General features: G+C 39.9%; 3 protein-coding genes across 3 annotated transcripts in view; 2 read left to right on the forward strand and 1 right to left on the reverse strand.

The window, feature by feature from the left end:
• LOC119596962 (mitogen-activated protein kinase kinase kinase 1-like) overlaps positions 1 to 8,187 on the forward strand; it is an 11,547-nt gene extending 3,360 nt beyond the window's left edge. The window contains exons 3-10 of the mRNA XM_037946362.1: positions 240 to 418; positions 687 to 1,006; positions 1,220 to 1,390; positions 1,665 to 1,858; positions 1,998 to 3,470; positions 3,624 to 4,047; positions 4,432 to 4,706; positions 5,026 to 8,187. Coding sequence (XP_037802290.1) covers positions 240 to 418; positions 687 to 1,006; positions 1,220 to 1,390; positions 1,665 to 1,858; positions 1,998 to 3,470; positions 3,624 to 4,047; positions 4,432 to 4,706; positions 5,026 to 5,178 — 3,189 coding nt within the window. The 3' untranslated portion in view covers positions 5,179 to 8,187. The remainder of the gene's footprint in view (positions 1 to 239; positions 419 to 686; positions 1,007 to 1,219; positions 1,391 to 1,664; positions 1,859 to 1,997; positions 3,471 to 3,623; positions 4,048 to 4,431; positions 4,707 to 5,025) is intronic.
• A 2,840-nt stretch (positions 8,188 to 11,027) lies between these two features.
• The window catches only part of LOC119596963, a 32,988-nt gene continuing 19,015 nt past the window's right edge, over positions 11,028 to 25,000 (reverse strand). Inside the window, exons 3-6 of the mRNA XM_037946363.1 lie at positions 16,635 to 16,838; positions 15,621 to 15,782; positions 14,846 to 14,974; positions 11,028 to 12,748 (exon numbers count right to left, since the gene is read on the reverse strand). Of these exons, the coding sequence (XP_037802291.1) occupies positions 11,765 to 12,748; positions 14,846 to 14,974; positions 15,621 to 15,782; positions 16,635 to 16,838 (1,479 nt within the window). The 3' untranslated portion in view covers positions 11,028 to 11,764. The remainder of the gene's footprint in view (positions 12,749 to 14,845; positions 14,975 to 15,620; positions 15,783 to 16,634; positions 16,839 to 25,000) is intronic.
• On the forward strand, positions 19,812 to 24,950 carry LOC119596964 (hyaluronidase B-like). The gene is made up of 7 exons (XM_037946364.1): positions 19,812 to 20,099; positions 20,767 to 20,914; positions 21,449 to 21,621; positions 22,032 to 22,139; positions 22,494 to 22,690; positions 23,598 to 23,739; positions 24,435 to 24,950. The coding sequence occupies exons 1-7, from the start codon at positions 19,827 to 19,829 to the stop codon at positions 24,588 to 24,590; spliced, it is 1,197 nt and encodes a 398-aa protein (XP_037802292.1). The 5' UTR covers positions 19,812 to 19,826; the 3' UTR covers positions 24,591 to 24,950.

A 25,000-nucleotide genomic window follows, 5' to 3' on the forward strand; every position in this document is an offset into this window, starting at 1 on the left:
TGTTTATATAGGTGATGCACACACATACGCGCTTGCGCGCGCGCACACACACACACACACACACACACACACACACACACACACACACACACACACACACACACACACACACACACACACACACACACACACACACACACTTCTCTCCAAGGTAGTTCGCGCGACGGCCCTAGGCTGTGCCATTTCCACGCCTTTTCCGGCCAGAGCAATGAGCGTGTCTCTGCGGCCTTTCCTTGCAGGTCGAACAGCTGATGAGGGCGTACGAGGAGCGGCTGAAGAAGGCGGTGCGGGCGCGGGAGCAGCGGCACAGCGGAGGGGCTGGGGGGTCGGGGGCGCAGTCCCCTGGGGGGCAAGGGGGCCGCTCCAGCCCCGCCACTCCCACGGGCGTGCCCTCCCCCCACCTGGACTCGGCTGCGAGGTAAGGGGGCTAAGTGCCGGGGTTTGTTTTTATTATTATTTTATTTGTTGTTTGTTCATTGCTTTGAACAAGGAGTTTATATTAATGTTATTATTTTTTCCGATGTCCGTTGCTTTGTAGCAGTACTTTATCTTATTATTTGTTTGATCATTTTATTGATATCCCTTGCTTTGAACGAGTGGTTTATATTGGTATTATTTACGTTGCTTTGTCTGTATCCGTTGCTTCGCACAAGTCGTTTACATTAATGAGGATGCCTCCGTTGCAGCGACGAGGAGTCCCAGTGCCCGATCTGCCTGATGTGCATGGTGGAGGGCGAGAGCTTGGTCATGTGCGAGTCGGGATGCCGGAACCTGCTGCACCACCACTGCATGGCCGTCTGGGCAGCCGACCGCAATGCCCAGGGACATCCCCTCCTCTGCCCGCTCTGCAGGGCGCCCTGGCCACTCAAACACCACCCTCGCCTCACGCCCACCCCTGGGTCCACGCCCGTAACCCGCCCACATCTCTCTACCTCGCCTCCAGTCGGCCGGACCCCGCCCCTGGCACCTGACTATGCCTACCCGTTGATGAGTGCCAGCTTCTCAGGTGAGGCGGAGTTTAGGGAAGGGAGGAAGGAAGCTAAAAGTGAACAGATTTAGAGATATAGAGAAAAGGTGTAGCTTGATACCATAGTTATTATCGATAAACTGGATAAAGTCATTATTATGTCGGATTATTATTCAGAATGTTGACATATCCCGCCTTCTGCTCCAGTATCCGGTACTCCAAGTAACTGTGCCCTAACAACTTTCTTTGCAGGAGTTTGCAATAGCGGGCGCCAGAGTCCCCTAGGGTCCAGCCTCATGTCCCGTTCGTTGTCTTCCGCTTATCCGCACACCCATTCCCCGTACACAGACTCGGCGTATTCCTCACCTGCGGGAGGCTCTGGCTCAGGTGTCCTTGGCGCTGCGTATCCGCCCACCGTCCGGGGTATGTGCCTGTCACGCCGGAGACTTGTTTTAGGCGTCTCGAAATTTTAGTGCCACTTTTTTTAAATGATAAAGATGATTAATGTCAAATCTAGTGTCATTAGGTAACACGTGTTGTATAGTATGGTATTTTAGTGCCTCTCTTTATGTTAATTTTTTGTGCCATCGGCTTGTGAGGCAGTTTGATATTGTAATACCGCTTTTTTGTCTTGCTCGTGTTTTCTAAAGGCTTTCGCACTAGTACCCTCAGCTAATGTTCGCTGCCCGTGTTGCAGGGGAGGTATCAGCGGCCATCGCAGCGAGCACATCCGAAGAAGCTGTCCCGCTGCCGAGAAGTGAGCCGATTCCAGCGGAGCACGAGTCCACTGCAGCCAGCTGGGTACAGGTGTTTGGCAAGGAGCTTGTGGCTTGCCTTTTCTCCCGTGACTGGGCTGTCAGAGAAACTGGTCTGAGAAGACTTGCTCACGAGGTAAACATGGTTTGATACCTTTTAGTTGCCGTTGTTTTGGAAAAGTCTGTTGTATTGTCAGATTGAAGGGGATTTTGTATGCATATCAGGTAAATGATTTACAGATCTGTCAGTCTATTTTTATTTTGCTTTCCAACAGGTCGTGAAAGTCTTGCACTGGGACCGCCTAGTAACGGGAGAAGAGAAGAGACGGCAAGTTATCCATTGCTGCGCCAATATCCTGGCACAGGTGGCGAACGACCCCGTCTACAAAGTGTACCTGGCATGTCTGCGGTGTGTCCGCGTGTTGCTCTCACACCTAAGTCCATCGGCGGGGAGTGAGGTGACTTCACTGCAGGAGTTGTTCCGTCCACTCGTTCACACGCTTCTCCTGAAGTGTGCGGACGGGAACAGACGCACGTCACAGATCAGCGTCGACTCAATACTAGAGTTGTGTAGAGGCCAAGAAGGAGAGCTGGCGTTAGGCACCCAGGTGCAGGGGACTACACCCGGGCTGGGGGGAATATCTTACGTTCTCTCCTGCATCCTAGACGACTCCCCGCCGTCGGAGGCTCCCTGGCAGTGGCTCCTGGGCCGCCTGTGTGTGCTGGATCGCCTGGTCGACGAGTTTCCTTCCGAGTTTCAGTTGCAGTATCTTCCTCTGCAGTCGTCAGAGTCGGGCTATAAGCTACAGCATTATGACCGCCTGATGACCGTGGTGGAGTTCGCGTTCAAGGCCCTCGGCAGCAGCCATGCTACTGTCAGTAAGCTTGCGCGCCGGGTGTACATCTGCGGGGCTCGCTTTGCCGCCGCAGAGCCTGCAGTGTTCCACCAAGTGTGTGACATGCTTGCCAAGCTGGACGTCTCGCTGCAGATGCGCCTGAAGAGGCGCTTACGCTCAATGCAGGGACAGCACAGTGACCGCAAGGCATCCCTGGCGCGCCTGGAGGGCAAGCTCAGTATAGGATCCTGGGACCTGGGAGACACGGCAGGGCCTCGCCTGGTCCGCTCTGTGTCACACTCGCCGTCTAGAATGCTGTCAGCCCTAAGGTCCTCCTCGCAGTCCCCCGCTCGGCAGTCCTTCATGTCTTCCAGCAAGGATACGGACAGAGCAAGCAAGGGTCCCGCAGGACCGACGTCTTCCCCGCCGAGACCGACTCACCTGCCATTAGACTGTTTTGAATCAAAGTTCAAAGAAAAACAAGCAAAATTACGATTGTATCATAAAACAAGGCCAAAGCACGACATCCCCTTTGTCGTGCAAAATGTATTAGTTTCTCCAGTACAACAGCAGCGTCTCCAGCGATGGAGTCCCGTAAAGATGGGCGGAAGCCTTCACAAAAGCGGCTTGTCACAGAGCCACGGCGATGCGCTCGACGTGTCGCCTCAGACCCCCGTGAGTTCTGTAGCGCCGCCTCAGTTTTCCTTTAGAGATGTTGTGAGTACTCCAGCCACGCCGACAGCACCGCACTGCACGCCTGTCAGGGAAACCGCCCCTTCGGTCAACCAAAGCGAGATGAACGGTCAACATGGTGGGGATCCGTGGGCAGCCCAGGAAGCACCTTTACCCGTAATCCCAGGCCTGGACCTGCTGCCAGCCCACCTCGACGATGCCTTACACCCTTATGAGCAGGTATGGTTCTTATGAGCAGCTGACTACGTGTTGTATTAATAAAAATGTTGGTGTTAAAAGGGTTTCTGTACAAAGGGCGAGCATTTAACTACATGCATCCAAAGTTTGTGTAATTAATTTCAAAGCAATTCTCATAAACGCGTTATTTTTCAGAATGTGGAGGGTGGACAATACGAGGAGGGCCGAGACTGGGTGAGAGGCCCTTTATTAGGTACTGGTGCCTTCTCCTCGTGTTACCAAGCACGGGATGTCCGAACAGGCACGCTCATGGCAGTGAAGCAAGTCTCCTTCTGCCGTAACAGTGAAGAGGAACAGGAGCGAGTGGAGGCATCTGTCGAGGAAGAGATCCTAATCATGTCACGGCTCCGCCACACCAACATCGTCAGGCTGCTCGGAGCTTCCAGACACTCGACGTCTTTCTCCGTGTTTACCGAGTGGATGGCTGGGGGCTCCGTGGCCACGATGCTCGACAAGTACGGCACGTTCTCCGAGCAGGTCATCCTCAAGTACACAAAGCAAGTCCTAGCCGGTTTAGCCTATCTACACGATAATAAGATTTTGCACCGCGACCTTAAAGGTTAGTTCAGGTGGACGGTTGTGAAGTCCGTGTAATACGTTATCGCAAACTTTTGCAGAAGACAAAGAAATTTGTTTTATGTAATATAAGTACCTGTAGGAAAGTAGTAATTTTATGTGGAGGACATTCAAGTAATTTCTTTGTAATAGTCCTTTTTTTAAAGTGAAAGGTTAGCTGTCTTGCAGACTCTGACTTCGGAATTCATCAAAACCACGCAATGTAACGCAATTTATGAAAGCAAAATTTGAACCTCCAAAGATTATTTCAATTATCAACACTCTTACGCACAGTATTGATTTATTCGTTCCTCGTAACAGATACCCAAATATGTGACAAATAAAGTCTTATTCATATTCAATTCATCGACTCCACTTCTTGCTTCAGGTGCAAACCTCTTAGTGGACAGCACCGGCCAGTGGCTAAGAATCGGAGACTTCGGAACGGCCGCTCGAATGGCAAGCAAATCTACAGTGACCGGGGAATTCCAAGGACAGCTGCTAGGTACGATTGCCTTCATGGCTCCCGAGGTCCTACGAGGCGAGGACTACGGCCGGTCGTGTGACGTGTGGAGCGTCGGATGCTGCGTTATCGAAATGGCGACCACCAAACCTCCGTGGGGGGCCGATTACGTCTCCAACCAGCTCAAGCTCATGTATAAGGTAACGTTCTCTGCTGTACGTGTTGCTTTTACTATTTTTGCAAGTATTTATACAAGTTTAAGAATGCAGACAGACGGGGGAAAAAAACGAAAGTAGTGAAGGTACCTGTACCAAAGACAGGATTCATTGAACAGTCTCCATTGCGACAAATGTAGAAAAGGTATGAATGAGAACACATCTCATGCATTGTGAGGATATCCATTGTCATTCATACCTTTTAGACAGGATTCGTTTCAAATCTTGCAGCATTGTGAAGATATTCATTCTCATTCGTACCTTTTATTCATGCTATGTTTCAAATCTCCCAAATCCTTTTCAGATTGCTACAAGTAACGGACCACCTACCGTACCTGAGACTTTGTCAGCCCCAACACGAGATTTGGCTCTCCGCTGCCTGGAGATCAAGAGTGAGAACCGACCGCCAGCTAAGGAGTTACTTCAACACCCGTGCTTCAAAACACAGCCGCCATGACACGCACTCACACCAGAGGATCACAATCTGCAAGAGGAAAAAAATTAAATTTCAGTTTCGGCATCTCAAGAATTATAGAACAATGATTGTAACGAACAATCTAGCGGTTAAATTATTTATATTGTATTTGCAGAGTATGTTTAAAAAAGAAAAGATTGCCATAGATATTTGATATAAGAAATCGTTCACGGCTTTGGCAAGTGATACAAAGAACAAGTCTAAAAGAAAAAAGATAATTCAGATTCAGAAATTAGAAATGCCAAATCCATTTTACTCCATTTCAATATTTACCTCTGTGTGTCTTGAAATTCTGATAGTACAAATTTTCACTATATAGGTTACTTTAGTTTCTTTTTTTAATTCAATAATGATTGGTTAAGCTCTTCTCTTTGACAAAATCAGATAGATGTGAGCGGGCAGAGCATATAGAGCGTGGCATGGGGTTGTCTAGCTCTATAGTGTATATATCAACAGTATACACATAGCTTAGTGTATGTAGGTCGTAGACGGCTTCCTTCAGCGGTGCCTGTGACGCTGAGGACCGCACGAGCTCCGAAGAGGCACTGACTAGAGTGTCGTGCATTGGAAGGGCTCTGCGGTGCCAGGGTGCAGGTACCTGGAGGGGTAGTGTCCTCTGGAAGGCGGAGTCGGGACCATTCGTCCCTCAAGACTGGTCGACGAGGTGGCAGTAGTGCACTAAATTTGTGTTTTATTGGAAAAAATCCCTTTCGACTGAGATTTTTTTTTTTTTCTATGTCAAAATTTTAAGGAAATACTAAATGTGTTTGTATGTTATACGTCAGATCAGCCTTGCTGGACTAGAAAAGCAAATACAAATAATAATCACAATAAATGGCTCCATGAATTTCTGATCTCTCTTCGTTGGGGTAATCATAACAGCCTCTTGTGCCGGTGCTGTCATCTCACCTCACAACAACCCTTGGAATTCACCATCGACACTTCCAAGATTACTTTTTATTACGTTTCTCTTATATAAAAAAATACTGACCGAAGTGGGCGTGGCAGGTAAAGAGGACACAGCTGTCAATCAGTCCTGTAACGGGATATTATCAGCTTCCCAGAAACAACAGAGGAGTACGTGCGTCCCTTATCTGCCAGGCCCACGAGTCCAACGCGTCAGAGACATCGGCTGTTAAAAAAAACTCCGACTTTTGCCGTCATTCTGTGAAATTCCATTGCATTTGTAACACTTTACGAAGTGACTACAGATCTCAGTGTAATTTAGGGGACCAACTTATCTTTTATTATTTATGTATGTTATTTAAATTATTTCCGATGTGTTTCCTTTTTACTTGTTACTCCTACTGATATCGTCCTGTCCCCAGTTTCTCATACCTTTTGATATTTTTTCGAAAGTGTTCAGGTGCACCATAATTTGGTGAAGTATAAAACCTTTTTTTTTTTAATGTTACATGTTATTATTTAATTACTTAAAAAAAAACTTATGTGTTCAAGATCTATTCTTTGACTGAGCTCAAAACAATAAAGATTCAGTCAAAGTATAGGATCCGTTTCAGCAACGGAGTCAACGGAAGAACAAAATTATTTCTATTGGTTAATCGAAAAAAATAATAATAAATAAAAGATCGTGATTGTTACAAGAATAATATCACTTACTCAGACAACAAGGAACAATGCTGTGAATGGGACCAGCCATGTAAAGTACCTGGGTCCAGTACTACAGAGGTAAAAGTGTGAGCTCACGGTAAACACCAACATTCGTGAAATCGCTTAGTCTTATTTGCGCGAAATTTTGAATGAGCCGAAAGTGAGCTTGCAACATTGCCTTGCAAAGTGACCCACGTTTGTTCTTCTAGTGTTTAAGAGTCGGCAGGGGGGACACGCACCCGGGCTGTGATTGAATGGGGATTTTAAATCATAGTCTTACAGTATGATTTTTTTCTAGAATTTTCTGGTATGATTAAAATACTAGCCACAACAAAAACTCTTAATTATTATTTTTTTCTTCTTCCAAAGTTCTTATATCACGAGGTCCGGGTGCTTGCCCTTTTTAAACGCATGACTGAATTTTAAAATAAAAATAAAAAAAGAGATTGTACTTAGTGTGAGTCGGGGATTAATTAAAACAATTGGAGAAACTCCCCACTAATGGAAATTTTAGGAAGATTAAGGGGAATATATATATTTAACCCTCTCAAGAACCAACCCACTGACAAAAAGTGCCTTCATATTCGAAAAAAAAATTAATTCACTTGAAATTCTACGGAAAGGGGCTCTCATACCATCTAACAACAGTGTACATTTTACACGAAACTGTATTGTTACCTCAAAAAATAACAATAAAATAAATGAATAAACAAACAAAATAAACGAACACACAAGGAGTCTTTGAAATCAGGTGAAATCAGAACGAATGACTGAGAGACCCTTTTTTATCATTATTATTCCCAGAAGCGGCCAATTATCCAGTTTTCGCAAAGGAAACATGAGTAAAACAGGTGTTAAAAGGGGTAGTCTGGAAACGTGGTGGTGTCCCCTTAAACTCTTCTAGTTTTCTTTCATTTTTTAAACGATTTTTTGTACCTTTTTTTTATTTATTACACTTCTTTTCTACACTTTTTTTTTAAATATAAATAGTTTAGAACCTTAACCACTCTCTCTCTCTCTCTCTCTATCTCCCTCCTTGATTATTTTATTTAGATATATCTCTTTCTCGGTAACTGACGTAGATATTTGTGTTCGATATTTGTGTTCGATTCTGATCTAAAAGTACAAGTTAGTTTGTCCTGTTACCCATCACCACGGGCCACGCCTCCCCCCCTAAACGGTCCTGTCTTAAAGGTGCCAAAATGTACAGAGCACACAATCCTAGTTTAAGTTATTTTTCTACTGTTCACTGTTTGCATTTCTTATGTAAAACTTTTGTGAATGTCTGGGACCAAGTTTGAGAAAGCCTTAATGTCGGTAATTTTTTTTTTTTTTTTTTTCGTAGTTGATTTTGGTAGTTTTAATAAAAATAAAAGGATTTGTGGTCGTTTTCTTTCTTGTTTCCGTTTGTCTGTGTATTGATTTAGAGGGAAACGTAATGCCAGATTTACATTAATACTAAATATAGTTTGGTAAGATATCGGAAGAAAATAAATGAAGGTAAAAATTTTTTTTTTATACTTACCGATAACTTATAATTGTTTTCTGAACCTTCCAAGATATGTGAGGACTGATAATTCAACTGTTTAAAAAAAATCCCTAATATAATGTTATTTGAACATAAATAACATTTAAAAGTTAAATAATATTGGACTCAAAGAGTGATAATAAGCATCTATGTTTAATTTAAAGAGTCAATAGAAAAAAATTCTAAAATTAAGTATAAGAACCACGTATAAATTAAAGAATGGAAGCACATATGAGTTAAACATCCATTTTTTAAAATGACGGGTGGACGCACATAACAAGATTTGCATGATGTAATATTCGTAAAAAGGAATTGGAGTGCTATTTTTGTTTTATCAATCCCTTGCTCGTTGTTGTTGTTGCAGGGGCCGTAGGAGACTCAGACTTGAGGCCCAATGTAGAGGTATCGATCGCGTCCCTGCCTTGGAAACTCAAGTCCTCGCCTCAAATAATTTTGCATGGCCTTTTCTTCTCTTTTCCTTTTCCTTTTCTTCATCCCTTTCTTCTGTTTCCTAATCGTCAACTCAGTTTTACCCTTTTCGCCACAATACTTTATCATAATGCTGTATGACCTTTGATGTCTAGCATATTTTATATCTTTTGACCATTAAGCATTCCGGGAATCCACATACATCGCCTTATGAACCAAAAAAATTGCCTTACCAGGGGGATTCGCTCCCAAGCCCCACCAATGGCCTTAGATGACGCGGCAGAACTTTTCAACAAATAAGTAAATAAAATAATGTTTTTTCTCTTTTTTTCTCGGAAAAGAGCAAGTGTATATATATCTTACTTTTTTCTATCTGTCAAGGATGGCGGATTGTATGTCTATTATAGAAAAGGCTTGGATAAAACTCTTCGAGTAAGTTTGGGATAATAGGAGTGACCCCCGCCCCCCCCCCAAAAAAAAAAAAAAAAGATCCCAAGTTATGACATTTTTTCATCAGATCCATACGAACATTATGAATATTTGGAAGAATACTTCAAATGTAAGTAAGGGGTATGGTGGGTCTATAAAAACAACGGGAAGACAAAAGAAGGCAAGCTATTTCACTGCTATGTAATAAGAGAACGATTGTATATATATGATTAGGTGCCATAATTATGCAAATCTCTTGCTTGTTTTAGTGATTTGAGCAACATGGGGACACCTGGGAATTCGTAGTGTTACAGTTTTTAAGAAAAGAAACAAACAAATTGGCAACTGAAGGGCGGGGGTGTGCAGTTAGGGAGAGGGGGGGGGTATCCGACCTCCCTTGACCTCTTGTACTTCCGCCATTGCTTTTGACGATTCCTTTTTTTATGTTGCCTTCATTGACTGTGATGCTTGGTGGCCTCTCTTTTGTGTAAGTCACGTCCACAGTTCGTCGTTGTTGTCAATAATGATTCGGGACTCTCGAAATCAGGGTTGAATTATTTCGGTGTTCGAGACGGAATTCGAAACATATTTGACACATGTTTGACTGGACTGTAGAAGTTAGTGTATTGGATATTGGAGTTATCTTTATCAAATAACTGGGAGATAATGTATTGTTCATATAGGATACAAATACCATTATCTCTACACACACACTCATACATACACCAAACACACACACTCACACTCACACTCACACTCACACTCACACTCACACTCGCACTCGCACTCGCACACACACACACACACACACACACACACACACACACACACACACACACACACACACACACACACACACCACACACACACACACACACACACACACCACACACCACACACACCAAACACACACCACACACACCACACACACACACACACACACACCACACCAACACACACAAACACACACACACACACAAACACACACACTCACAATATATATATATATATATATATATATATATATATATATACATATATATATATATATATATATATATATATATATATATATATGTATATATATGTATATATATATATATATATATATATATATATATATATATATATATGCACACACACACACACACGTATATCTATATGTTTTTTTTTTCATAGCTCACACACCGTCACTCTCTTGATCACGTAGATTGTATTTAGGTATGCTGTGCATGTTAGTTATAATTGTTAAAATTTCATCTTAAAAAATGTGACCCACAGCATTACTAATTCATCTAAATTTTATATTACAATATGACCATATGGTTTTAAAAAAATAATAATTGTTTTCCAGCTGTTTAAAAACATACAAAAAATATTTGTTTGTGATACTTTAGTCCCAGTTTTGCTAAATCATATGACCAGTATAAAGTTCAGCTTGAAAAAGATCCATAAGTGTCAAGGTCTTTCATTGTAAAAAACTATAGATCTAGATCAAAGTTATATTTGTTAATTTTTTTTTCACGGACTCGACCGTTTCAAATTTTCCAGACAATTTTCAAAGTGAATTTAGGGCAATTAGTGTATCTGATACAGAGAGATTGTCTGATCATATAATATACTGCCTGAATAATGCAAATTGTCTTGAAGACTGATCACTATATGTAACAGGTTGTATAATACAGTGAACTACAGTAACTAGATATTCCTCGTGACATAGCGAATAATGCCCTTCGTTCTTTATTCATTACCATATACTCATTAAGCCAGTATAAAGGGTAAATAATTTCACTCAATTGCATCACCTGTTTGGAAGGGCAAATAAAACACAGCATTAGACTAATGTTAATAATAATACTAGAATCAAACACATTTTAGTAACATTCTTTCTGTTACAATTGCATTGTGTATGTTCACACTGTAACAACATATCTTACTTATCAGTTATCTGCAGCAAACGATAAAACGTACACTTCATTGTAACCGTATTCAACCCACTTTATCTGCTGAAGATAAGCAACAGGGGAGTTCACTTAATACAAAGGAGTCCGCTTAAGACAGGCATATATATATATTTTTTTACAAAGTTTTCGTAAATATTTTCATCTTTTTTTTTGTCTCCCGTGTTCTTGGTCCCTAGCTGACCCGTTTTTAAGCTACTTAATGCTTCTAAAAGTAACGTGAAATCGGTGTTACTCTTGTTCATTAAGCTTGCAATGATTTTCGTTGCTAGTGTTGTTAGACTCTGCGTCACCTCTGCTCGGAAACGTTTTGATGTATTGGCGAAACATTTTTTTTAGCGTAAACTAAGTGGAAAATAAGGTGATGCAAATAAAGGCTCAAGCAGGTCTGCACAGCCCTTCGCCTATCTATACGAAACAACTGGCTACAAAATACTCCTACATACAATTATGATGCCTCTACTACATAAGTGCTAAACCATGTATTCTAAGTCCAGCCCTCTTCTCGTGCCGAAGCTTCTCGTCTGCAAAATGCCAGACTCAAGACTTTCAAGAAAAAAAAAACGAAACAAAAAGAAATTACAGCCCCAGGGGCCTCTGCTCCCCCGGACTAGAAGACGGAGGCCGGTTCGCGGGGCTGCGAGAAGTAGTCCGAAGGCGGGATGGCGTGGCGCTTGCGGTTCACGTCGTACCTCGTGTCCGACTCGGGCTCCCCCTCGGCGAACTGCACCGGAGTCGTATTTTGCGCCATGTTCTCCCTGAGCCTCAGCAGCTCCTCCCCGACGCCGGTCTTCATGAGGTTGAACTCGGAGACGACGAGCGAGAGGCGACCCAGCAGGTAGTTGAGGTTATTTTCCACGTCCGCCACCTTGTTGTTGATCTGGCCGACGGTGCCGTCCATGGTGCCCACGCGAGAGAGGGAGGCGTTCATGTGCTCCTTGGTGGTGCTGCTCAGCTGGTCCAGGAGGTCTACCGACTGCGACATCTGCTGGTACATGACGCCGATCTGCCGCCACACCTGAGAGATCTCCTTTTCCATCTTGGCGGTCATGTTGGTCAGCGCCGAAGTCTGGTTCTTCAGAATGGCGAAGGAGACGTTGCTGATCTGGTCGGACAGGGTCGAGTTGATGGTGTGGCCGCTGTTCTTCACGATGTCGCCCAGTTCGAAGATGATCTGCTGGATGCCGTACTCGATGCTGCGCTTGGTGTCGAGCACCGCGTCGGCCGTATTGATCATCACCTGCTCCACCTTCCGCAGGCTGTTGATCTCCGCAGAAAGCTCGCTGTAGTTCTCCAGGACGGTGTTCTGCAGATTCTCCGCCTGCGACGCCGAGTCATCCAAAGTGTCCATGATGTGGCTGTTTCCCTGCTTCAGCTCCTGTTCCAGCTGCGTCACGCTCTGGCTCAGGGTCGCCGTGCCCTGCTTCACGGCCTGCTGCATGTTCGTGTCCAGGCGCCCGAGACCGTCCTGGGTGGAGTCGTCCAGCAGGCGGAGGTTGTAGTTCAGGTCCGCCACGGAGGCGTTGATGATGGCCTGGCCGCGGTGGCTCTCCTTGATCAGGCTCTGCAGGGTCTCCAGGTTCTCCTCCAGGCTCTGGAAAGGAGGGGAAAGGGACACTGATGATGGCGATTTACTTTGTGTATGTCTGGAGTAAAACTTCATTTGAAAGGAATGTTAATTATGGTATTCATTTATACTTCTAGTAATTAATGGGAAACGTTAATGGTGTTTTACTTATTTATATCTATAATAAAACAGTTTTCAGGATAACAGCAAGCATGATTTCTATTTCTCAAATGTTAAAACTACCCCAGACATTAGCGAAAGCTCTGAAATACATCCAATGAAGACGAACACCAACCCATTCGCCGGATAGCAAACTGTATGCCGTGGCCACTATGATATTTAAGCCTCATTTCCGTCGGCAAAAAACTGTCGTGAGACACTATTAGGTGTCACTGCGACTTTGGAGAAGTAATAAAGACAACATTACAAGTTAAACGACGACAAATTGCTGAAATAAGAAGTATCTTTCATCCTACTTTTTTCCTTCGTCTGTCGACTTCGACTTCGAATGTCTTATCTCTTTGATTACTTGAAAATATCCCTTTTTTATAAATCGATACCTATCACAGTTGAAATAATATACGAGTTTACACTCTCCTATTCAATTGCCCATAAAACAACCATACATAATTTAATATAGACTACGTAATAATCGTTACGGCATACGGATGCACTTGACAAACAATCTGTTTACCTACTGCCCCTTTTCAAAAGCGTTTTCAGTGGCCTTCAAATGATTATAGCTAAAGCATGTTCGTTTTTTTTATGCCTTATCCTTATAAATGGGGGTTCAAACCAAAGTCTCGCACATTTCCTTCCCGGAGGAAATGACGGCTTTAGCTTATTCATTGTATTTACACCGAGAAGGCTCCACAAGTGCTTAGTCACCAAGGAGTCAGTTATCATTCCTACAAATCTAATCTGTTTACTTGTGTCCATGAATTTCGGAATTTTTTTTAAATCATTTTATTATTTCTATTGACATTAATATGTTAATAACATTATAATAATCATAAGGCTAATAATGACAATAATATCGCCGATATCAATAGTATGTTTTTGTTTTTTGTTTTATTGTTGTTGTTTTCTTAATCCTAAAATTCAAGGAATAAGGAAGTCAGGCGCGGTCACGAAGGCCTACTAACTGACGCCTTGGTGGCTGAGCACTAGTGGAGCCATTTGTGTGCAAGAGAATTCATGAAAAAAACTACGGTGGACAGCACGTAACAGAACGAATAGGTTAATAAGGGTAATTTACTTTTTATTCATATTGTAAGACCACCTTCAGAGGAAAAGAAAGTGTGATATCTAGTTCTCATTTTTTAATGTCTAAATTTATCCTTTTAATCCTTTAGCTAAGGACTCTCTTGCCCAGAAATATCTATATGTACACAATTTTGCATCCAATGCGTATAATGTAATTTATTGAGATTTGATCGTCTTGTAACATGTATAAGATACACAAAGTATTATTAAACTCTAAAGTAAACAGTTAAAAAACAGTAACTTAAATATTCATTTTTATCAGATCCATACGGACCCCCTGAAACCCCTTCATGGACCCAGGTGAAGAAACCATGCTCTAGGTGAAGATCACAGGACGTGCAGATGTTATGTTTCGAAACAAAAAATTTTGTTTCTATTTTTTTTCAATTACTACTACAAAAAAGGTGCATTACAGTGAACCATCAAGTATATATGAAGGCGAGTTACAACCGTCATTTCTATAAATAGATAGATAAATAAGGAAGTAAATTAATAGGTGAATAAATAGACAAATAAATAGGTGAATAAACAAAGACTAGAAATGGTATCACCCCAAAAAACAAATTAAATTTACAGAATTCTTTCAGTTTCTATTCAGTTAAAGTCGTGAATTTCCTCTTTAATGTGTACAGTCACCGTACACGATACGCTCGGTTTCACTAAGTACAATTGCTGACTTCTCTATATAACACCTATCGCTCGTATCGATATGATAAAAAAAATGCACAAAATACTAATTTCGTTTAAACTATCCTTACCTATTATCAAAAAGAAGCGAAAAAAAAATCAATTGCATCTGGAACATCTAATTAACCATTAAGCCCCAAGTACTAACTGTCCCTACAGTGGTCCCCTCACCTTATGTGTCTGTTCGGAGAGCTGGTGAATCTCGGCTTCCTGTTCGCGATAGAGGTGGTCGAGAGCGTTCAGACGAGAGGTGATTTCAGGGTTGGGTGCGCTGTTGCTGCAGTCGGGTACCTGGTCCAGCTGGAGGGAAAAGGGGTACGCGTGGATGATGTGAGGTTACGTGTGGTCATACAGGGAATGGTGTGTTATGAGGAATAGTATTAAATGATGATATGTACATATAGATAATGATGATTTTATGTGATGTGATTGGGAAATGCGTGTTATTAAAAATGTATATGATGTCATGAAGGAACATGCGTATAGATGATGATAAATTATATCATGAATGAAGGAAATGCGTATAAATGATGATAAATGTATATTATGATAAGGAAATGCATGTAAGTGGTGGTAAATGTATATGATGTGATAAGGAATGACATGTAAATGATGATAAATGCAAATAATGTTAGGGTTATACGCGTAAAGGAAGATAAATACATATAATATTAAGAATATGCATGTAAACTATGATAAATATATATAATGATGGACAAATGCATGTAAATGGTGATACATGCAGATAATGATACGAAAATACATGTGAATGACGATAAAAGCATATAATATTAAGGAAATACATATAAACAATGACAAATACATAAAATAATAAGGAAATACACGCAAGTGACGAAAACACACACACACAACAACAGAGAAATGAAGACCATGAAATTCAGACATGAAAGCTCCCCAACTGCATCCAGGACACACGAACACGCACCTTCTCATTAATCCTTTCGGACGTGTGGGCAAGTATGGCGCCCAGTTGCTGAATGCTCGTGACCGTTTCTCTCTCACAGGCGTCTATGCCAGTTGCCAGTCGATCATGGCGAGACTGAAGCTGTTCCATGTGCTGACTTAGGGATTCTCCGACGATCTTTACCTGTGGAGGAACAAGCGCCATGAGGTATGTGTTAAAAGTGTAGTTGTGGTGATAAGGTGTTTTTTGTGTGTGGGTGTGTTGGTCGTGTGATAATGTCGAATGTACGAAAGAAGGAAAGGGGGGGGGGATTATGTAAATTTGTAGTACAATATTATTTATAAGAGTCGTCTAATGCACAAACGAGAGGAAGACAGTAATAAAAAGTTATTTGAATTTGGAACACTATTGGTACACATGGCTGGTTCAGGGACGCTCACGTGTTAGTGACCGTGATTTAAAGTCTCAAATCTAACTTTTAGAGAGAGGAAAAAGTAAAGGAATGTAGTATGTATTGTTATTCCTCGCCACAGGAGTGAACTCTAAACGAAATTCTAAACTCTTACGAAAGCATATTCAACTTTTATTCATTTTTTTATTATATGCCTTTAGAATTAATCAAATAAAGCCACTAAGAAATATCGGACTATAATTTTACAAAAGACTAAACTAAATAAATTTACAGTAAAAAAAAAAAAAAAAAAAATCCGTCGTTTTTTCCTTTTAAGCAACCAACGGAACCCACATTCCCCAAGTCCTTAAAAGTACTGCTAACACTACTATTACTAATAATAATAAAAAACATTTAAAATAAAATAAAATATACATACATACATACATACATACATATATATATATATATATATATATATATATATATATATATATGTATATATGTATATATATATATATATATATTTTATATATATATATATAATATATATTATATATATATATATATATATATATATATATATATATATATATATATATATATATATAAAACCCCTACACACACACAAAACCGCCACCAACCTCATTCGAAATCTTCCGAAACTCGCGTTCGACCATATTATCCATCTGGTTGACCTTCCTGGTGAGCTTCTTGACCTCCCTCGCCGCGTCCCCGGTCAGATCCGTGGGCGGGCCGAGGGCGAAATCGTCATCCGGGTTCTGCGTGATCAGGAGGTCCAGACCCTGGGACATCTTCGTCAGCATCAGTCGCTGGCGCTCGTCGGTCTGGCGAGGACGCGCCGCCGGGAGTGCAAGAGGAACGAGTGAGGAGGGATGGAGTAGGTAAAATTAAGTAGATGGGAAAATAGATAAATGAGTGGGTGGATAATTGAATAAATGGATGAATGAGTAGGTGAATAATTGAATAAATGGATGAATGAGTAGGTGAATAACTGAATAAATAAATGAATAAGTAGGTAAGTAAATCAATAAATAACTGAATGAATAGGTAAATAAAAGGAGGAATGCATAAATAGATGAATAAATAGATAAATAGACGAAAAGGGAATAAATAGACAGATAAATTAATAGATCGAGTGATTGAATAAATAAAAAATGAATAAATATATTAATTCAAAAATATATTAATAGATAAACAAATAAATAGAATGAATGGATGAATAATTAAATAAGGTGATTAATCAGATCAATTAATAAATAAATAAATAGCCAAATAAATCAAATAAAAAAGATAAATAGATAGAATTAATTAAATAAAGATAAAGGAATTAAATAAATAAAGACATAAATAGGAAAATTAATTAAATAAAGATAAAGAGATAAATAATAATAAAAAAATAGATAAATTAATGAAACAAAGACAAACAAATAAAAAAAATATATATATGAAATAAAACATAAACAAATTAATTAATTAAATAAATAAAATTAATTATAAAGTTAAATAAATAGGAAAATAAACAGAGACAAAAAAAAAAAAAAAATTGGCACAAAGGCAAATAGGAATAGGTCATAAATAGGTAGGTAAGTAGGTAGGGGGTAAGTAATAGGGAAGGTAGGTAAGTAGGTAGGGGGGTAAGTAATAGGGAAGGTAGGTAAGTAGGTAGATAGGAAAGAAGTAGGAAGGTAAGTAGATAGATAAGTAAGTAGGTAGGAAGGTAAGTAGGTAGATAGGCAGGTAATTAGGTAGGAAGGTAAGTAGGAAGATAGGTAAGTAGGTAGGAAGGTAAGTGGGCAGATAAGTAAGAAGGAGAGTAGGTAGATAAGCAAGTAAGTAGGTAGATAGGTAGGAAGGTAAGTAGGTAGATAGGCAAGTAAGTAGGAGGATAAGTAGGTAGATAGGAATGTAAGTAGGTAGACAGGTAAGTAGCTAGGAAGGGAAGTAGGTTGATAGGTAAGTAGGTAGGCAGAACACATTTCGTAGTTAATGGAAGAATGATAATGATTATGAAGATTGTGATGATAATAATAATAATAATAATAATTATTATTATTATTATTATTATCATTATTATTATTATTATTATTATCATCATAATTATCATAGTGATAATGTTGATAATAGTAATCATAATAATAATACTTACAATAACAACAGCATCAATAATAATTATGGCGATTATGGAGAAAGTATGACACACTGAAAAGTTTTAATGAGTGAATGAATGACCTAATAGCTAATCAGTATTAGGTTATTCGACTGTTATCTGTTCGCGTGTTGTGTTGCGTGAATTGGTCGCGTGAATAAAGTTACTGAACAAGTGTGATTTCAGGTGATTATGTATAAAGTCATATAATATTAAAAATGCAGCTGTTTCTTTTTAAAAATGTGTTATTTTACGCACTGACCAGAAATTTATTTTGATGTATTTCGATGATATATTGCCGAAGTCTGACGTTCCAAAATGATATTAACGTCTCACGCACACACACGCACGCAAATATCTACTCTTCCTTTATTGATTTATTTCATCATCATCATTACCCTCTTCTTCTCATCTTTTCAAACTAGTTTCGACTAATAGGACTTCTATTCTTATATATATATATATATATATATATATATATATATATATATATATGTATATATATATATATATATATATATATATATATATATATATATATATATATAATTCCCTTATACTACATTAGAATGTGAAAACTTTCAGTCTCTCGTCTTTTGTCACAGATGATTTAATGCAGTCGCAAAGAGGAAATACCAAACTGTCTTTTGTTTGTATGGATAAACGAAGCCGGAAGAGGCGTGACTAAACTATAGATTCATTAAGCACATTGGTGGCATGATCAGGCAGCTGCCTCCGAATCGCTGTAAACATTGGATGCAACATCTATTATCATAATTATCATCATTATTATTATTGTTGTTGTTGCTGTTGTTGTTGTTGTGGTTGTGGTTGCTATTGCAGTTGTTGCTGTTGTTGTTATTGTTTTTGTCCTATGCCATTAAAAAAATAAACATTTCGAATAACCAAAAGTGCTATTCATGTATGTATAAATATAAGGTTTAAAGTTATAACAGGAAACTTACTTGACTTACTACCATTTATAAAATATTAACAAATTAATCTTGGTTTCTTTACTGAATTAAATAATGAAGACGAGAGATGCGATACAAAATAATATATCATTAGTGGCAAATATATGAATCATTCTTTACAATTATTCTATGAATTCTGTATAATTGCGTTGTCTACATAATTCTTACACAGTGACAATAATTACGTTGCAGATAGTCTTCTGATTGCACAAATGCGTTGTGCGTTAGATTGAATCAAAAGATAATGGATAAAAAATGTTTATAATTCTTATCAGAGCTTTTACGTACACCTCTTTACCGCGTTTCCTCCCCCTCCCTTTTCCTAAACTCGTGAGCTCCTCTCCGAACTACACTGGGCCTCCTCCTATACCCAATGCCATATCCTATCCTATATCTCTGTCCTATTGTTTACATTCTACCCCGTATTCTTATCCTACCCCATGATTTCGCCTCCTATGTCATCCCTCCCCGTATCTCTATCCTACCCCCATGCCCCAACCCGTGATCTCCTAACCCATGTCCCTATGTCTCTACCCTTACCCCTTCTCACGTCCCCTACCCTCCATTCCTGCGCCTATCTACCCACCCCACCCCGTGCCCTATTCCCCATCCTACCCTAGAGACTAGTCCTACCACATCCTACCTCCTGCCCCCTTCTCCCCCGCCCCTACCCACATCCATGCCGCAGTCTCATGCTTACACCGTCAGATTACGTTCACCACAGAACCAGTACAGAACCTCAGACGTGCGTGCTCCCCACCATGCCTCTGTGTAGTCTCGCCCGCCCTTGTGCATTATGGGCTTGGGTGTGTGTTTATGCGTGGGTCTTCGCCTGGCCAGCTGATGCCCGTTTTACAGTGTGGTGGAATTCGCCTACAGAGGAGTGTCAGCATTTTGGAATCTATGTAAACGTTTCCGAGTACGGGATCGTCCAGAACACTGGTGACAAGTTCTACGGTGATAAGGTAGGTTGATCGTTTGGTGATTATGATTTATTGTTTTGCGTTTAAGTTAAGAAAGGGTTTTTCTCTGTTTGGATTATGTTTTATTTCAGTAAGTATTTCTTAATCGCTTTTATTTGTGAAGATTGTAACTGTCACAGACCCGCCACCACTGACAAAGAAAATGAGCTCCGTTTTCTATTGATTGAGAGCAGTAACTATACTATATTATTATTTATTTTTATTTATTTACTTATTTATTTATTTGTTTTTATGAAGGAGTTATAAACAGCTATACAATTTGTAGCATCGTTTATTTTCAATTTGTTAAAATAGAAAGATTATATACTGAATTATATGGTTATTATTATAGAAACCGTGCGGCATAATCCGCCCCATCAGCAAGTGATAATTAAATAAAAAATATAATAATAATAATAATAATAATAATAATAATAATAATAATAATAAAACTCTAGCTCATTTTTGCTCTGCAATATATTACTGTTATATGTATCTGCATCATAAAATTACGAAAATATTGCCTTACACGAAAGTTCTTAGCATATACGAATATATATATAAATCCTACCTTTCCCTCCCTCTCATTTTCATCATCTGCCGAGTGAATAGTGCCCTATAACAGATGCCATGTCTCCTCCTAATCAGTTCCATTCATCCCATCCCCCAGGTCACCATTTTCTACGGCCCAGGAGTTTTTCCAGTGTTTAAGGGCAACGCGTCAGTCAATGGCGGAATCCCCCAGCGTGGTAACATCTCACTGCACGTTCGAACCTTCATGAAGCAGGTCGAGAGCCAAATGAAACCCGACTTCGAAGGTAAAAGAACCCTTGCATGTTTTATTATTATTATTATTTTGTTGTTGTTGTTGTTGTTATTATTATTATTATTATTATTATTATTATTATTATTATTATTATTATTATTATTATTATTATTATTATTATTATTATCATTATTATTATTATTATTATTATTATTATTATTATACCACCACCACCACCATCATCATCATTATTTGTTTATTCATTTATACTATTTTCGTTTTGTTTTGACTTTTATCCTATTTTATTCGTGCTCGCGTAGTGTTAATCGTTTGCATATGAGGATAAAGTTGGTCTTTTAATGAATAAAAATTAAACTTTTTTTTTTTTTCTTTACTCTACTTATTTAGGCATTGAATCGACTGATAATTAACATGTACTCTCCCAGGAAACTACCACACTCAAGAAAAAAAAAATAATGATGATAATAATAATAAAAAATAATAACTCAATAATTATATATCCTAACTTATCATTCAATGTATCCATTTATTCACAGCCCCTGTTAATTCTGCAATGTATAAACAGGTGTGGCCGTCTTGGACTTCGAGGCATACTACCCGAACTACGAGATGAGTCCTGAGCAGTATCGCCACGCCTCCATTGCCTGGGTCACCGCACAGCACCCCGCTTGGTCGCCCCAGCTCATTGCTCAGACCGCCGAGAGGACCTTTAACGACTCTGCTAGGGAGTACTTCCAGGTACGTGGTCTTTTATTGTTGTTGTTATTGTTGGTTGTAGTAGTAGCAGCAGTATTACTACTGCTATTATTAACGTTATCATTATTATCATTATTATGATTATTTATATTTTTAATGCTATCATTGTCGTTGTCCTCCTCCTCCTCCTCCTCCTCCTCCTCCTCCTCCTCATCATCATCATCATCATCATCATCATCATCATCATCATCATCATCATCATCATCATCATCATCATCATCATCATCATCACCACCACCACCACCACCAAAATCCTTATATATATATTAATCATCGTTTGTTTTACATTACATTCATATTTTTGTCTCATTGTTGACAATAGTCTCACCTCTATCGCTGCATTACATATATATTTTATAGTTTAATAACAAGATTTTTCCTCCTATCTACAGCTGCTGTTGTGGGCAGGTCGAGAGCTCCGGCCAAAAGCTCAGTGGGGTTACTACCATTATCCTTACTGCCATAACTACGGCCCGGGAGTTGGCGACTGCAAACCCACTGTTAGTAATTCTTGTAGTCCATGACATATAGATAATCCAGTGAGTCTAGTATTAAGCGTCTCATAACGAAATAACCTTTTAAATCCCACGAAATATATATGTCAACATTACACCTAAAAGTAACTCTCATAATTAAAGAAAAATGACACATAAATCTCATTGATTTACACGTCAAAACTCATGATAAAACCACTCTTTAAACCCCACAAACTTTATACATCAAAACTAACTCTCATAACAAAATAACCTTAAAAATCCCATTATTATTTCACATCAAAACTATCTCTCACTACCTTTATACATCGTAACTCATACTGTCTTTATATATCATACTCTGCTAATAAAACGACGTAGGTTATGAAGAGTAACGATGAGACCCTGTGGCTCTTCGAAGGCAGCTCGGCCCTGTACCCCAGTATATACATCTTCAAGAACAGTGGGTGGGATCCGCGAACCCGACGTCTTAATACCATGGGGCGTTTGGGTGAGGCCCTGAGGGTTAGGCGCAACACTGGCAAAGATATTCCCATATACCCTTACTTTTGGTACAAGTAAGTGTTCTTTGTTTTGGTTGATTGTGTAGGAGGACGGTATTTAAATAAGGTGTCGGGGAATTGTGGCAAAGAAGCGTTTTCGGAGGAATAGTTGTTAATGACACGTTAATAGGGTCGTCATTACTGTATTGTACGAGGTTCTTGTAATTCTGACTATCAAATCCTCTCTAATAATTACTCCTTCTAATCCCCTCGTATTATCTCTTCTACCAAATTGCAGACTCAGTCATCATCTTAAAAGTGATCAGAACATAAAATCAGGAGCTGGGTGTATGAGGACCTACCAATTAATTAATTATAATCACTAGAATAATCTTGTTAATTACCACACCAAAACTTAGCAGGCCCACACAGTTGGCATTGCCTGGGGTGCTGAATACCCTGGCGCCGGCTTTGGAAATCGAATACCGCCCCTATCACAATAATGCTTAATACGATAGTACTCAAGTGTTGGAAATGGGTAAAGAACAATAAAAAAATACATTAAAGAAGATAGACAGATAGACAAAGACAATTTCTGGCACTACGAAGCGATACGTTAAGGAAAATATCAGACGCAACGTAAACAAACTACGATAGCCCGAAAAGCGTGGTTATTCGACACGCCACATTGTAAACAAACCCTTGACCTTCGCCAGTGTGAATGGCGACTTAGTTTTGCTTAGATCTGTCCGAGATTTTGTTTAAAAATAACAGTGCGAATATTGTTTCCAGTTATAGTAAAAATGCATGAAATGACTAAGATCAATACAAATCTATTAAAGTAAATGGTTCTGAATAACAAAGCGAACGAAATGGATATATATTACAGTAAAAGAAAGAACAACACTGCTTATTGCACTTGAATGTATATTACACGGAGCTGTATCGTGAGTTAATAAAGAAAAATAACTATCATTTACAGGTACCATGACTCTCCCTCGTTTCTAATACCCATAGACGTCGTAAACACACTCGGGTATTCTAGGATACTAGGGCTGGAGGGAGTCGTGATTTGGGGTTCGAAACGTGACGTCGATACGAAGGAGAAATGCATTGCCATGAAGGTAAAACGTTTTGGTTTATTTGTTCGTTTGTTTTGTTTCCAACTCTTACTTTTTCGATTCATGTGTTTTGTTTACATCTCTTGTGTTTTGGTTTAAGGGTTAAAAGTCCCATAATTTTGCCCAAGGTGAGGTGCCTTGCTTATCTGCCAGACTAAACTGTTATGTTCGTTCGAGGGAACTGAATTTTAGCACTGATGTGGGATTAGGACCTAGGTTGGGTCTTTATTGTTTTTTTTTTCTCTCTCTCCCCTTGCTCTTCTTTTATATTTGTCTGCCTCTCTCTCTCTCTCTCTCTCACTCTCTCTCTCTCTCTCTCTCTCTCTCTCTCTCTCTCTCTCTCTCCTCTCTCTCTCTCTCTCTCTCTCTCTCTCTCTCTCTCTCTCTCTCTCTCTCTCTCTCTCTCTCTCTCTCTCTCTCTCTCTCTCTCTCTCTCTCTCTCTCTCTCCTTCCCTCTCTCTCCCTCGTTTTGTCTTTGTCTCGCTTTAACCTTCCCTTTCTTTTCCCTTCCTACTTCCTCCTACCTCTCGCCTAACCCCTCCCTCTCTCCCTCTCTACATCTCTTTCCATCCCTTTCTCCACCAATCCTCTCCTTTCCTCCCTCTCTCCCACTCTAAATCTCCCTCCCTCTCCCCACACACCTTCCTCCTTCTTCACCACTGAACTCCATCACCCAAAGCCGTTCCTTCCCTTCCCAGAGCTACGTGGAAACTGGCTTGGGTCCCCTGGTTCAGTACATTACCAACCTGCCTCTCTCAACCGTACGCTCTGTGATCAACTCTCGACGTTTCCTGAAGAAGTTGGCGTCCACTGCGCTAAGGGAGGGTCGGAGGAAGAAGAAGAACCGTGGCTAGGACGTAGTTAAAAAGGTGTTTGGAGAGAGAGAAGATAAAAAGAACGAATTCCTGTTTCTTTTGGTGGCGTTTCATATTTTTTTGTCGTCATTATTGTTGTGATTAAGTGAGTTACGATAGGTTGTGTGTGTGTGTGTGTGTATGTGTGTGTGTGTGTGTGTGTGTGTGTGTGTGTGTGTGTGTGTGTGTGTGTGTGTGTGTGTGTGTGTGTGTACTGCAAGATCTTTGATATTTAACATTATTCGTTATGTTAATTATTTACAGGTTTCCACTGTCTACTGATTAATATATATTGATTCTTTTAATGCAAGGTATGATGTTTGCGATGTCGAAATTAAAGGAATTATCAAATAAGTATCATTCTATAGTTTCTTTACCCAATCTTAAAATGAAATGTTTAAAAATATAAT

The sequence above is a fragment of the Penaeus monodon genome, chromosome 38 (assembly GCF_015228065.2).
Source record: "Penaeus monodon isolate SGIC_2016 chromosome 38, NSTDA_Pmon_1, whole genome shotgun sequence".
Classification (NCBI taxonomy): domain Eukaryota; kingdom Metazoa; phylum Arthropoda; class Malacostraca; order Decapoda; family Penaeidae; genus Penaeus; species Penaeus monodon.